Source organism: Dromiciops gliroides, chromosome 4 (genome assembly GCF_019393635.1).
Source record: "Dromiciops gliroides isolate mDroGli1 chromosome 4, mDroGli1.pri, whole genome shotgun sequence".
NCBI classification, from domain to species: Eukaryota; Metazoa; Chordata; class Mammalia; order Microbiotheria; family Microbiotheriidae; genus Dromiciops; species Dromiciops gliroides.
Genome location: NC_057864.1, coordinates 109,674,232 through 109,688,071, shown reverse-complemented (window position 1 = coordinate 109,688,071; position 13,840 = coordinate 109,674,232). Strand labels below are relative to the sequence as shown.

At 41.6% G+C, this 13,840-nt stretch overlaps 1 protein-coding gene across 2 annotated transcripts; it reads left to right on the top strand.

The window, feature by feature from the left end:
• The first annotated feature begins 7,684 nt into the window (after positions 1 to 7,684).
• C4H1orf74 (chromosome 4 C1orf74 homolog) lies at positions 7,685 to 13,782 on the top strand. 2 transcript variants are annotated; one of them, XM_043962338.1, is made up of 2 exons: positions 7,685 to 7,722; positions 12,269 to 13,782. In XM_043962338.1, the coding sequence occupies exon 2, from the start codon at positions 12,366 to 12,368 to the stop codon at positions 13,164 to 13,166; it is 801 nt and encodes a 266-aa protein (XP_043818273.1). In that variant the 5' UTR covers positions 7,685 to 7,722; positions 12,269 to 12,365; the 3' UTR covers positions 13,167 to 13,782. The 2 variants fall into 2 exon arrangements, with proteins under 2 accessions (XP_043818273.1, XP_043818274.1); XM_043962339.1 differs by lacking the exon at positions 7,685 to 7,722 and adding an exon at positions 10,362 to 10,417.
• The last annotated feature ends 58 nt before the right edge of the window (positions 13,783 to 13,840 follow it).

Genomic DNA, 13,840 nt, shown 5'->3' with positions numbered 1-13,840 from the left:
ATGGGTAGTAACAGATTATAAGTCCACTGTAGCCCATTGCTTCCTCTCTAGAACTTGATCTAGAACTGAATGACCTCCTCCTGGTTGCTACCAGTACAACACCAGTAGTCATTATACTACTTGTCCCCAGGGAGGGTTTGGAGGGATGACTTTGCACTTAGTAAGCAATTAATATGTGTTTTTTTCATTCATTCATTCATTCATTCATTCATTCATTCATTCATTCATTCATTCAATTCAGGTGAGGGAGCTTTTAGAGCTGAATCAACTCAAAGTGTCCTCAGTGCCAGTCATTGCTGAGTATCATTCTCTAGCTATAGCTAAATAGGTCGTATTATTTGAATTTATACTATTTAAAATTATAATTACATGTAAAATACAGTGCTTGACTCTAGCCCAATGGTGTGCGATGAAAAAATTTTAAAATATGTTTTTCAATCTGTTTAATAACAGCAAAGGACAAGAAAAAACACTTGATTCAATGTTATTACAAAGTAATAGAGTATAGAAAGCAAAATTTTAAAATTTTAAAATAAAAAATTTCCAAATATGAAACTATGCTGGTGATTATAGAAACATAATTATAAATATTTAAAATATTTTAGTCATATAGATTGAATAGTGTTCTCTTTAAATCTTTATATATATTCTAGGTGGAACAACTTGCTTTATTTACATCTCTGCAAATTTATAGGTTCACATTCCCACACAATCAACCAAAAACATCAGAATATTTAGCTGCCACATCCCCATTTGCACTGGATGCCTCTGATAATTGTAACATTATTCAATTGATCTTGATTTTTAAATAGATGGACTAATACTTGAAGTAAAAGTTTCTTTACCATTCATTTCATTTCCATTTCCTTTCATTGATTAAAATAAACATGAAACTCTTTTCTGAATGACTACTCTAAGAGTAATGCATTTTGAATTGCATCCAATTTATATAGTTAAATGATTGTTCATTTCTATTACTGTAAAATGTCAATTCCTTTGTGTTTTTCTTTTATTTTGCCTGTGTTTTATAATATCTCTACCCGAGGTTCACACATTTGAACATCTCATCCTATCTTAGAGTTAATAATGACAGCAGCTAGCATTTCTATAGCACCAACTATGTGCCAGGCACTATGCTAAATGCTTCTGACCCGGTTAGCTGTGGTAGCCTGGGCAAATCACTTCATCTCTAGACAACTAAGGAGAATTCTCAACCTGGGGTCCAGTGAATTTATTTTGGCGTTCTTTAATAGGTTAATAATGAATTGGCTCCCTTTGGAATTCTATGTGTTTTATTTTATGCGTTTCAAAACAATATTCTGAGAAAAGGTTCATGACTCTAGGCCCAATACTCTTATCTACTTCACCACTTGGCAACCCACATAGTTACTATGACCATGTTGATACCATTCAATTACAGCAAATTTTTATTCTAAAGTAATAATGAGCTCCTCCTCCTCTTCCTCCTCTTTTTGTAGTGGTAGTGTTTCTGCCTGAAAGATTCTTGCTTTTGTCCATTTTGTTTTTGTTGTTGTCACTGTCATCTCTGATTCTTTGTTGCTCCATGGACCATAGAATAGCAGGCCTTTCTATCCTCTCATATATGTTCCTTCCATGACAATATCTATCCATCTCATACTCTGCCATTCCCTTTTCCTTTTACCTTCAATCTTTCCCAACATCAGTCTTTTCCAGTCTTCTACTTATGTGACCAAAGTATTTAACTTTCAACTTCAATATCTGACCTTCCAGTAAATAGTCTGAATTAATTTCTTTTAAGTATTAACTGCTTTCATATCCTTGCTGTCCAAGGGACTCTCAAGTCTTCTCTAGTAGTACCACAATTCAAAAACTTAGGTTCATTGGTGCTCAGCTTTCCTTATAGTCCAACTCTCACAGCCATACTATATGGACCTTTGTAGGCAAATTGGCATCTCTCCTTTTCAGCATGCTGTCAGGCTCTTAAAAAAACATAACCCAGGGGGCAGCTAGGTGGTGCAGTGGATAAAGCACCGGCCCTGGATTCAGGAGTACCTGAGTTCAAATCCGGCCTCAGACACTTACTAGCTGTGTGACCCTGGGCAAGTCACTTAACCCCCATTGCCCTGCAAAAATAAAAAAAAAACAAAACAAAACAAAAAACCATAACCCAACTGTTGGTAATATTATATGCAGCAGCACATTACATCCACACTTGACTGGCTTGCACACTTCACACAGACTGACAACACAGCACGTTAAAACTTCAGACACTTCATACAGCTGCATTAAATGCAACCTGATATCATCTTATAAATTCACATTAAATAAAATTTCATATTATTACAACTCACATTATTGGACCTAGCAGCAAATCTCTTTTTAAAAACTTGCTGAGTGACCTATCTTATGTTATTCCATCATTAACCCAAAACTACCAAGGTACTGGCCTGAGTCATGTCCAGCAAGAAAACAGTGATAAGCTCTTAACTTTTAACAGGATTCTAAGAACTTGTTATGCTATTGTAGTGATAAGCAGTCCCCTTGATCCAGGGAATTGCCAGGTTCCTCAGGTTGGCTCAGGGACGATGCAGAAGAGTCCAGCCAGATCTTCACTCAATAGGGTTCTACTTTGTCCAATCAGTGCTTATCTAGTTGGCCTCTCCTAATTGCAGAACTCCTTACATTTGCAAACAGGCATTTCTGCTTTGCCCAAAAAGCTTCAAGGCTCTTCACAGCAAAAGAAATGGGAAGACTATTTCCTTCTCCCTTTGTTTCTTCCACTCACACCATAAAGGCAGCAGATGGCAATCAGGTACCCCAGAGAGATTCCCCTTCTCTCATGCTGGTGCCAAACAGCAGCAGAATTCAGTTGTCTTAAAGAGCTTCCTGGAAACTCTTCCAGCCAAACAGCAAAGCAATGCCTCTACCAATTCATAAACTCAAAGGAAAATTGAGGTGGGGAGAGGGCTTTCTGTCACTTTACTCTCCTGCCAGTTTCTTCATAGGTGCCTTTCCCCAATTCTGCATTCCTCACATCAAAGAATGGTGGTGACCAGTGACTCATTTTTACCTGATAATGTAAAACTCATAAAAAGAACCCAAAACTTATTTTTAAAAATCTTCCCATAGTCTCTAAACGGTTATTTTTATTCACTATTTTGTCACAAGAAAACACTCACATGCAAATGAGCTGGTGGACCACAGTGTCCTGGAGCCATCTCTGTCTTCAAACAAATCCTCTCATCTGAGGTATAGTTTTCTGTCCAGTCTCCCTAATTGTTCTTCTACATTTTATCTGAAAAAAAAAAAAAAGTTTCTTCAAAAATTGATTTCATCCTCCCCCCCTCCCCCCCTGCCCCCATGCACCATAATTCTTTTTCTACTCATTTCATCAACTAAACTGTTCACACAGCAAAGTACTAAAGTTAGTAGTAGCTCATTTCCTGACTCAGTGTCTTTGCATAGATTATCTATGTTTGGAAAACACTTCTTTTTCATTTCTAGAATCCTTAGCTTTTTTCAAGAACCAGCTACCTGACCACATCCTCTGTGAAGTCCTCATTGTTAATTCTCTTTCCTTCTTCAAACTGCTTTGTATTTATTTCTTTACCTAGCTACAACAATTTGTATGCTCCAGTAGAATGTAAGGTCTATTTCCCTCCCTTTTTTATTGCCAGCTCTTATCTTAGTTCTTGCTTGTAGTAGGTGTGTAAATAATGCTTGTTAAAACAAATTAAATAGATCATAGATCTGAGTCAGCAGAAATAGCTGAATCTCAGTATCCCTGAGGTTCTGATGAACCTGGAACAGTTGGGGGTTGGTACTCTCTAGCACATAACACCATCAACACTAGGTTTCAACAATCTTTTTAGTCCCTTTCCAACAAAGGAATATAAGCTCTTTAATGGCAACAGGGTTTTTCACTACAAGCTTGAGTATATATAAGAGTGGGGGGCTGATAGAGTTAAGCAATCAAATTACTCCACCCCACTTAACCCAAGTGATAAATAGAATGTCCTAGTACCTAAGACATGTGGGAATGCAGCTTAATTGAACTAGATCAATCAAAAGCATTCCAACTAAGTGGGCAAAGGCCCTGGCCAATTTAGACATCTCCAGCCACTGGATGAATTGGTAGTGATGTTGCCTGGGGAGTGTTCAATTTGGCTAAGGAAACTTCATCACACTCTAGTGGTCTTCTATAAAATAACATGGCAGCTCAGTCAGGGGGAAATTTGGCATAGAGCAAAAAGTAGAGATGATGCAGTGTTACTTCTAGGAAGAATTATGTTTTTTGGGGTGAGGAGAAAAACACCCCAGGCTTCATCCTTAACCTCTTTTCTCAATCCCCTCTGCACCTTTGGCCAAAGGATGACCTCGTGAACTTTGGAGGTCTGAAGGAATTCTCATTTTCCCATCAGCAGTCTAGCAGCATCCTTGTTAGAGCTGCCATCAGTTTCTGCATTGAAAACCAAGGACAGACTGGGTCCATGAGGAGTCCAGAAAAGAAGACACACCACGCCTAAGGGAAACTTCTTGAGCACTCCATGAAAGGGAGAAAAGAACCAATCAGCATCCAGGAGCTATGAATTACCTTTTTGCTATGTGTTCTTTCATCGTGAGTCCACTTTTCCTTAGGCTCTGCATGTATTTGTGGGAGACTGTCACAGACATTTTGTTTTGGTTTGGTTTTTTGGTTAGGCAATCGGGGTTAAGTAACTTGCCCAGGGTCACGAAGCTAGTTAAGTGTTAGGTTTCTGAGGTCATTTGAACTCAGGTCCCTCTGAATCCAGGGCTGGTGCTCTCTCCAGTGTACCACCTAGCTGCCTTTGTCACAGACTTTTGGTGGGGCCTGTTTTTTATCAACTGCTCTTAGAATGAATGCCCTTTTAGTCTCTTTTTCTAAAAGCTAATTAAATCTGTCTGACTGTTAATCAGCTCATAATCATGGAAAGAAACCCATCAGTAGGAATTCATGAGTAGTAACAAATAGTGCTTGAGTAGTAAGAAGAAGCACTCTTTCCCCCCACCCCCCACCCAAAGCCCTCAGATCTACCCCTAGAACCCTGGGGGAGGGGTGAGGGGACATAGTAGTCATAATCTGGGGACCTGACTCATCAGAGCAAGGGGAAGTTGGGATAGTCATTCCATAGTATGGGATATCTAACAACACACACATGTATTTTCTGGTTTGGTGTTGTTCCTTAAGTATGAGGAACTTCCACTGTTACAAACTGGTAATTTGTAATTTATAATTTTACAGTAGCAGGTCTTAACCATTTGTGTGTGTGTGTGTGTGTGTGTGTGTGTGTCATGAACCCCTTCTCCAAATATAATTTTTAAATGCATAAAATAAAATACATAGAATGACAAAGGGAACTAGTTTATTATTAACCTATTTAAAAAAACCCAGATAAGTTCAGTGAATCCCAAAGGAAGGACCCTTCTTAGAGAGCTATCTCTAGAGACTGAAGTGATTTGCTCAGGTTCCCAGAGCTAACTGGTGTCAGAAACAAGACTTCAGCCTTCTTGCCTGTCTTCTGTGTACTTTGACTGTCCTGTACACGTCGGTCCTCTAGGATCAAATATAAAAAATACCCCAATTTGGCATTTGAAGTCCTATACAACTCACCCCTTCTCTGACACCTTTTCAGTCTTATCCCCCTCTCCCCTTTTCAATCCAGTGACTTTGGCCTCCTCAATGTCCCTGAACAAGTCACTTCATCTAATGACTGCTTTTCATGCCTGGAACTCCACCTCATCTCAGGCTCCTGGTTTCCCTTAAGTACCAACTAACATCGTATTTTCTACAGGAAGCCTTTCCTGATCTACCATAACTCTAGTACTTTTCTTTCATTAATTATAATTGTAAAGAATTAATGGTAATTTGAGGTTTTTATGCCTCAGAGCACACTGACCTGGGGTTCCGCAAACCGCAGGGTGCTCCACCCACTGGTTGTAGCCATTGCCAGGGCTCTGGCACCTCACGTCATCACCACTCGCAGAGGCCTACAGGGGCCTGGCAAAATTATAATGATTGGAAGCCTAGTGAGGGCAGTCATGTGACCGTCAGAGAGGCCATCCCATTGGCTGGGGCTGTGTGGGGTGTTTGTAGGTTGGGGGGAGGAGAATTGGGCATTCTAGGTGGAAGCTGGAAAGCTACAGGCCTTCTGCTGTGTATTTTCAGCTGATTCCTGGGCGGTGGTACTTTTTCAGGTATTATAATTTCCCTTTCCCCATTTTATTTCCTTTCCCTTGATCCTACTGATCCTGTTTGTGTTTTTTTTTTAAGTTCGTTCTTGTTAAAATAAATCTTGTTCTGTTTTGAGGGAGGCTGCCGGTCTCCTTCCTTGCCCCAATATTGTGGCAAAGCCGCTTAGCTAGCACTCCCCAATTAAAAATTGGTCCCCACATAATTCTTCATTATCTTGTTCTGACAGTTGTTTTCATGTTGTATCCCTCATTAAACTGTGAGCTCCCTGAAAATAAGGACTGTCTTTTACCTTTCTTATAAAAATTCAGGCATTTAGGTCCTAGAATGGATAGGGTGCTTGGGCCTATAGTCAGGAAGACGAGTTCAAATCCAACCTCAGAAACTTACTATATGTGACCTTGGGCAAGTCACTTGACCTGTTTGCCTCAGTTTCCCCCTCTATAAAATGGTAAATAATAGTACTTACCTTCTAGGGTTGTTGAGGATCAAGTGAGATAACAATTATAAAGTGCTTAGCACATAGAAAATGCTGTATGTGTTAGCTATTTTATAGGGAAACTTATTTTGCATGGCCTTACATGTATAACTGGTATCATATTGCTAGTGTTCTCAGTGGCTGGGGGAGAGGCAGGAGGGAGAGAACCTGGAACTCAAAATTAAAAAAAAATACTGTTTAAAATAAATAATAAGGGGGCAGCTAGGTGGCACAGTGGATAAAGCACCAGCCCTGGATTCAGGAGTTCCTGAGTTCAAATCCAGCCTCAGACACTTGACATTTACTAGCTGTGTGACCCTGGGCAAGTCACTTAACCCCCATTGCCCCGCAAAATAAAAAAATAAAATTTTAAAATAAATAATAAGGGGGCGGCTAGGTAGCGCAGTAGATAGAGCACTGGCCCTGGATTCAGGAGGACCTGAGTTCAAATTTGGCCTCAGACACTTGACGCTTACCAGCTGTGTGACCCTGGGCAAGTCACTTAACCCCAATTGCTTCACCCCCCCCCAAAAAAAATTTTCTAAGACAAAAAAAAAGCTATTATTAGTGCCTAACAAAGCTTGGTTGGTTTTCCTTAAGTATTTATTGTCAGTTTAGTGCAATTGTGCCCTTCTAAACTCTCACAATAGGGGGAAAAACAGACTCCCGGAATAAAATAAAAAGAATGAAAACTGCTAGCCTTCGTGTGGGTTTGCAAAGCACTTTATATTCTTAAATCATTATATATTCATTTTGCACTATCCTAGTCACACCCCTCCAAAAGGGGGGGAAGCCCCGTATACTAAAGTATTTTAACAAAAATGAGCTTCATTTCTTCAGTGTTTTGATTTAAACATTTTCATTTGTTGGAAAAAAAAAAACGGGACAGGAGGAACCGTCCGTCATTGCCTCTCGCACGCCTGAGGAACCACAGTCGCCCCACCCTTGGGGGGGGGGAAAGGAGGGCGGGGCCCTGGTCGGGGAGGAAGGGGCGGGACCACGCAGCAGCTCGTACTTCCGGCGAGCCGAGCTCTTTACGCTGCGGTACCAGGTGTGTGAGCCGGGGAAGTTGGGGAAGGGCGCGGGCCGGGGAGAGGGGGAGCCAGTTCGTGCCCGCGCTAGGGTCTGTGTGCGCACGCGCACTGTCCGACTCGGGCTCTGCGGACTGAGTCGGGGGAGTCCTGGGAGGCGGGAAGCAGAGCTCCTATTTCCGGGGCGGGGGGAGGGCAGTTACAGTGGCCACGGGTGACGGGATCTGGGGGAGAGTAGGACCACAGAAGCGCCCTGCCTTTTAGGGTTCTAGTACTACACAGGGCAGACTGGTTTCGAATTATTCATAGTTTTCAACCGCTTTTCAGTCGCGTCCGACTCTCCGTGACTCCATTTGGGGTTTTCTTGGCAAAGATACTAGAATGGTTAGGGGGCAGCTAGTGGATAAAGCACCGGCCCTGGGTTCAGGAGGACCTGAATTCAAATGTGACCTCAGACACTTGACACTAGCTGTGTGATCCTGGGCAAGTCACTTAAACCTCATTGCAAAAAAAATAAAAAAAGATACCAGAGCGGTTTGCCATTTTTTTTCTCCAGCTCATCTTACAGATGAGGAAACCGAGGCAAACAGGGTAAAGTAACTTGCCCAAGGTCACGCAGTGTCAGAGGCCAAATTTGAACTCGGTGTGACCTCGAAACTGGGTCCGAAAATATTCCTTTTTTTTTTTAGTGAGGCAGTTGGGGTTAAGTGACTTGCCCGGGGTCACACAGCTAGTGTTAAGTGCCTGAGGCCGAATTTGAACTCAGGTACACCTGACTCCAGGGCCGGTGCTCTATCCACTGCGCCACCTAGCTGTCCCCAAAATATTCCTTTTTCAAAGAATTACTGGCACACATGATCCAATCAAAATTTAATTAAAAGTTTTTATTATTCTGCACACAGAGGTATGGCCAGAAGTCTAAACTTAAACTCCCTGAACAAAGGAGAAGGTGATAGTTTTATAGAGGAGAGAAGGGGGTAGGGGGAGAGACTTAGGACTGAAAAGTTACAGCTGTTTGAGGAATGAGGATGCTAGCTATTTTGGGGAGTGGAATACATGAATAATAATTTCACATTTCTATCTTGAGATTATTGTTAACTGGTTCTAATCACATAACAAACACATAGGCTCCCAACTAAGCTCATTGCTGTAAATTTCAAGGTGCCCAACTTTCTCCGTGTCCATGACATGTGCATTGTTGTCTGCTTGACTAACCACTATCTGGTTGATTAACTACTTTGCTTTTCCAAGGAAAAAGTAATCTTTAATTAACCCCAGCAAATTGATCAACCATATTTCTCCATGGTCAGAGTTGTCTCCCTCAGAGTCAGAGTATCCCTAACTGGGCCCCAGTCCACCAGACCACCACTACATCTGGAAGATGACTCTTCTTGACTCCAGGGGACACTCTATTCACTGCTCCTATTCAGTATCGTAAATTGAGAACTGGGTTTGTAGTATAGAAGACCTGGGGCAAAAAAGTCCTGTTTCTGACACGTGGGTCACTAGCTGTGACATGTGGCCTGTCACTTCTCAGTTTCCCCAGACCAATCTCTAAAACCATAAATTACAGAAAAGGGCCCAATCTGCATTACTTGAGAAAATCTACTAACTAGGAGCTCCCTATAGCAATGAAAGCCCGGGGCTAAGGTTTAAAATTTTTTTTTTTTAAGGGTCACAGTAAGAATGTGAAGGGTACATTTTGAATTTGGTCTGTCTTGGAGTTTTGCTTGAGGTGGTTGGCCCAAGTAGAGAGCAACTGAATTGAGCCTTGGTAGTGGGCAGAAGTGGTACAGAAAAGGACCTGCCCTTTATATTCCCCTAGTGTAGAGGAGAACAGAACCTCTGAGGCTATCTCATACATATCTCATTTTATAGATGATAAAGCTGAGCCAGTGAGATCAGTTAACTTCCTTAGGGTCACATAGGTCGTAATTGTCAACATGTACATTGAGTGTAGGCACTTAAATTGGGGGAATGGCTGAACAAATTGTAGTAGATGATGGTAATGGAATACTATTGTTTGTAAGAAATGACAAGGGGGATAGTTTCAGAAAAATCTGGGAAGGCTTCTATGAATTTATGCAAAGTGAAGTTAGTAGACTCAGGAGAACATTGTACACAGAAATAGATTAGAAAATTAGGCAAAGTCAGTTCGTTCTAGACCTGACACAATTGGCGCGGTTGACTCAGTCTTTCTGTGTAGTCCCTCTTCTCTGGGTTTTTAGGACACAGATCTTTCCTTGTTCTCTTTTTATCTGTTTGATCCATTTCAGTCTCTTTTTCTGGGTCTTCATCTGTGTTCTGGCTCCTAGGAACAAGTGTACCCCCCGGGGTTCCATCTTGGTTCTTCTCTTTATATAGTTTTCTCAGAGATCTCAGCAATCCTGGATCCAGTTACCATCTAAATGCAGAGGACAATGAAATCTACTTATCCAGCCCCATTTTCTCTCCTAAGCTCTATTCCCCAATCACTATCTACCTAGGACACATCTCTACCTGGATGTCACATAAGTCTTTCAAACTCAACCTGTTCAAGTTAGAACACATTATCTCTTCTTCCTTAAACCCACCCCCTACTTTTTAAAAATTTTGGGTTTTTTTGTTTGTCTGTTTGTTTTGTTTTTTTTTTTCCGGGGCAGTGGGGGTTAAGTGACTTGCCCAGGGTCACACAGCTATTAAGTGTCAAGTGTCTCAGGCCGGATTTGAACTCAGGTACTCCTGAATCCAGGGCTGGTGCTTTATCCACTGCACCACCTAGCTACCCCCAACCCACCCCTTTTAACACTTTTGTTTCTATCAAAGGCAGCCTCTTCCCCCTTTTGAGCCTAGTCTTGTCATCACCTCTTCTATAACATTTCTAGTATCCGTTTCTCTCTACTCACATGGCCATCACTTTGCCTAAACAATTGCAATATCCTCCTCAATAGGTCTCCCTTCCTCTTAAATATATCCTCCACAGAGCTACCAAAATCTTTCTAAAACAGAGGTCTAACTGCGTCACTCCCCTGCTCAAGTAACTCCTTTGGCTCCCTATTTACTCTATGCTAAAAACTTCATTGTTTATAATTTAAAGTTGTTCATACTCTGATTCCAGCTTTTTTTAAAAAACCAAGCTTTACATTTGTTTTAACATTTATTTAAAAATTTGCAGTTACCAAATTCTCCTTTTTTCTAGTCTCTCCCCCACCTACTGAGAAGGCAAGCACTATGATACTCATTATACAAGTGAAGTCATGCAAAACATTTTCATTTGTCATGTTGTTCCCCCCCTGCCCCCCCCAAATCTAAAACAAACCAAAAAAAATAAAGTGAAAAAATATGCTTTGGTCTGCATTCAGCGTTTATCAGTTTTCTGGAAGTGGATAGCAATTTTCAAGGTAAGTCCTTTGGAATTATCATTGATCATTCATTGTATTGATCAGAGTACCAAAGTCTTCTACAGTTGGTTGGTTATTGTTACACTTTTGCTGTTAACCATGTACAATGTTCTCCTGGTTCTGTTCACTTCTCTTTGCATGAGTTCATATATGCCTTCCTAGGGTTTTCTGAAACTATCTTCTTTGTCATTTCTTACAGCAGGATAGTATCCCATCAGAGTCATATGTCACATTTTGTTCAGCTGTTCCCCAATTGATGGACATCCCCTCAATTTCTAGTTCTTTGCCACCACAAAAAGAACTGCTATAAATATTTTGTGCCTATAGGTCTTTTTCTTTTTTCTTGGATCTCTGGGATACAGATTGAGTAGAGATATTGTCAAGCCCATCTCTTTAGAACTGATTTCACATTCCTCCTACTCTCTGTCCCTATGCCTCTGTACACATGCATCATCTCCCATGCCTGCAACACTGTTCTTCCTCATCTTTATCTCTTGGAATCCTTATGTCCCTTCAAGGCCTAGTTCAAGTGCCCTCTCCTACATAAGATCTTTCCTCAACTCCTCGGTTTTTAGTGCCTTCTCTCCCCTTCAATATTAATTGCATTCATTTTGTATATATTTTATGTTTGTTTATCTGTATACATGTTGCACAGACTAGGCACCTGATAATAAATGCTTGTTGAATTGAAGAAAAGGGACTTAGCATGAAAGAACTGAGTCAGGGTTATATTTGAATTTGTAATAATAGCTAACATTTATGTAGTGTTTACTACATGTTAGGCACTGTGCTAAGTGCTTCACAATTATTGTTATTTGGTCCTCACCACAACCCTGCAAAATAGTTGATATTATTATCACCCCCACTTTACAGAGGAGGAAACTGAGGCAAACAGATTAAATGACTTGCCGAGGGTCACACAGCTAGTAGGTGTCTGAGGCCAGATTTGAACTCAGGTCTTTATGACTTCAAGCCCAGCACTGTGTTACCTAAGGTCTTATGTCTTCTTTTCTGGATAATTGAAATATTTGAGAGACCCTAAACTTTGGAATGTCTTGAGATGCCATGTTAAAGAATTGGATAATCATCTTTGAAAGGTGATATTAAGCCAATGGAAAGATGGTTGGAAGAGTGTGAAAGTGTATCATTGGTTTTCCATAATTATCTTCTGTTCATTTGCTTTCAGGTTCTTCCTCCAGGGCAAAAAGTCTGACAAGTTGAGTTGTTAGAGCTTGGCCCAGGCAAATTATGTCAGGTCATTCCAGATCTTGTCCAATGCTCTGATGTCGGCACAGAATCCTCAAGCATTGGTGGAAGTAGCTCAGAAGACCCTGGGTGTGGGGAAAAGAAGAGGTCCTCCCCGATCAGTCTGCCTACACCTAGCTGGAGAGGTCAGAGCTGTGGCCCAGGGGCTGAAGCCAGCAGTACTGTATGATTGCAATGCTGCAGGGGCTGACCAGGTTCAGAGATATGTGGGAGAGCTACAGAGGCTGGGCCTCTTGCCCCAGGCACTGCACATTCTGGAATTGGGGGAAAACATCCTGATTGTCAATCCTGGACAAGCATGTCAGCACATACAGCAGGTGCTGCTCAGCCCTATGACCTTCTTTGTGGATATTTCAAGCTTCAGATCTCACCCTGCCCTCTGCCCACTTGATGAGCTTGGAGACTTGAAGGACCACTTGGCTGAGCTCATGACCCACTTACAGAGCCTGGAAAGGAATCCCTTCTTGCCCATCTCCCGAAGTGAGCTCTCTTCTGCTGGCTGGAATCTTTGCACAGTATTTGGGATTCTCCTGGGCTATCCTGTTCCCTATTTTTTCCACCTAGCCCAAGGGGACAGCAATTGCTTGGCCCTGATCCCACTGCGTGTATTTACTGCTCGAACTTCATGCTGTTGGCTCACAGACCTCCCTCAGATTCAGCTCTATTCTTTCAGTGTCCCAGAGAGCTTGTACCCAGCCCTGAAAGACATGCTAGATGTATGGGTGGAGGACCTCAGGGCTCGATATGGGGCTCAGGGTGATTTTGCTGACCTTACCATTTCCACTGAAGTTGTCACATTGCCTTCAGTGGTGCTGTGATTCTGATCTACCTGCTAGGCACTCGATAAATGGTGGACTATTAGCTGTGTGATCATAGGCAAGACCCTTAGCATCTCTGAATGTGAGTCCTTATCTGTAAAATGAGAGGAGTAATACTTACTTGCACTGCCTACCTCACAAAGTGGTTGTGAGGAAAAATGTGGTGTTCTAATTATGAAGTGTGGACACTCTAAGAAGGCTAGGCCATGATGGCAGGCACTTTCTTTGATGTCTTGTTTCCTGTCCAGCAAAAAAAGGGCAGGAATGATGGAGATGGTGGGGAGTGGGTTATCTCTTCTGGGGAGAACAGTTTTTGACCCAAGATACTTTGCTGTTTTTTATAGTGACCTTGCAAAGAACAAACTACAAATTCTACCTGTTGTTTGCTTTTTTGTGTGACCTCTGGGTCAAAACTGAATAAATCAAAGGTTTCTTCCATGGGACAGCTGCAGTGTCCCGTCCCTCCCACCCCCATGCCTCCAGTATTCCCTTCTTTAGGCTAAACATCTCCAGTTTTTGTTTTTTAAGCAATCCTTATTTGGTGTGAATAAAAGGCCCTTCACCATTCTAGTATCCCTTTGGACGCTTTCCAACTTGGTAAAGACCTTAAAATGTGGTTCCCAGAAATGAACATGTGGTCTGACCACATCTAGTGAAGTTACTGGTTAAATGTC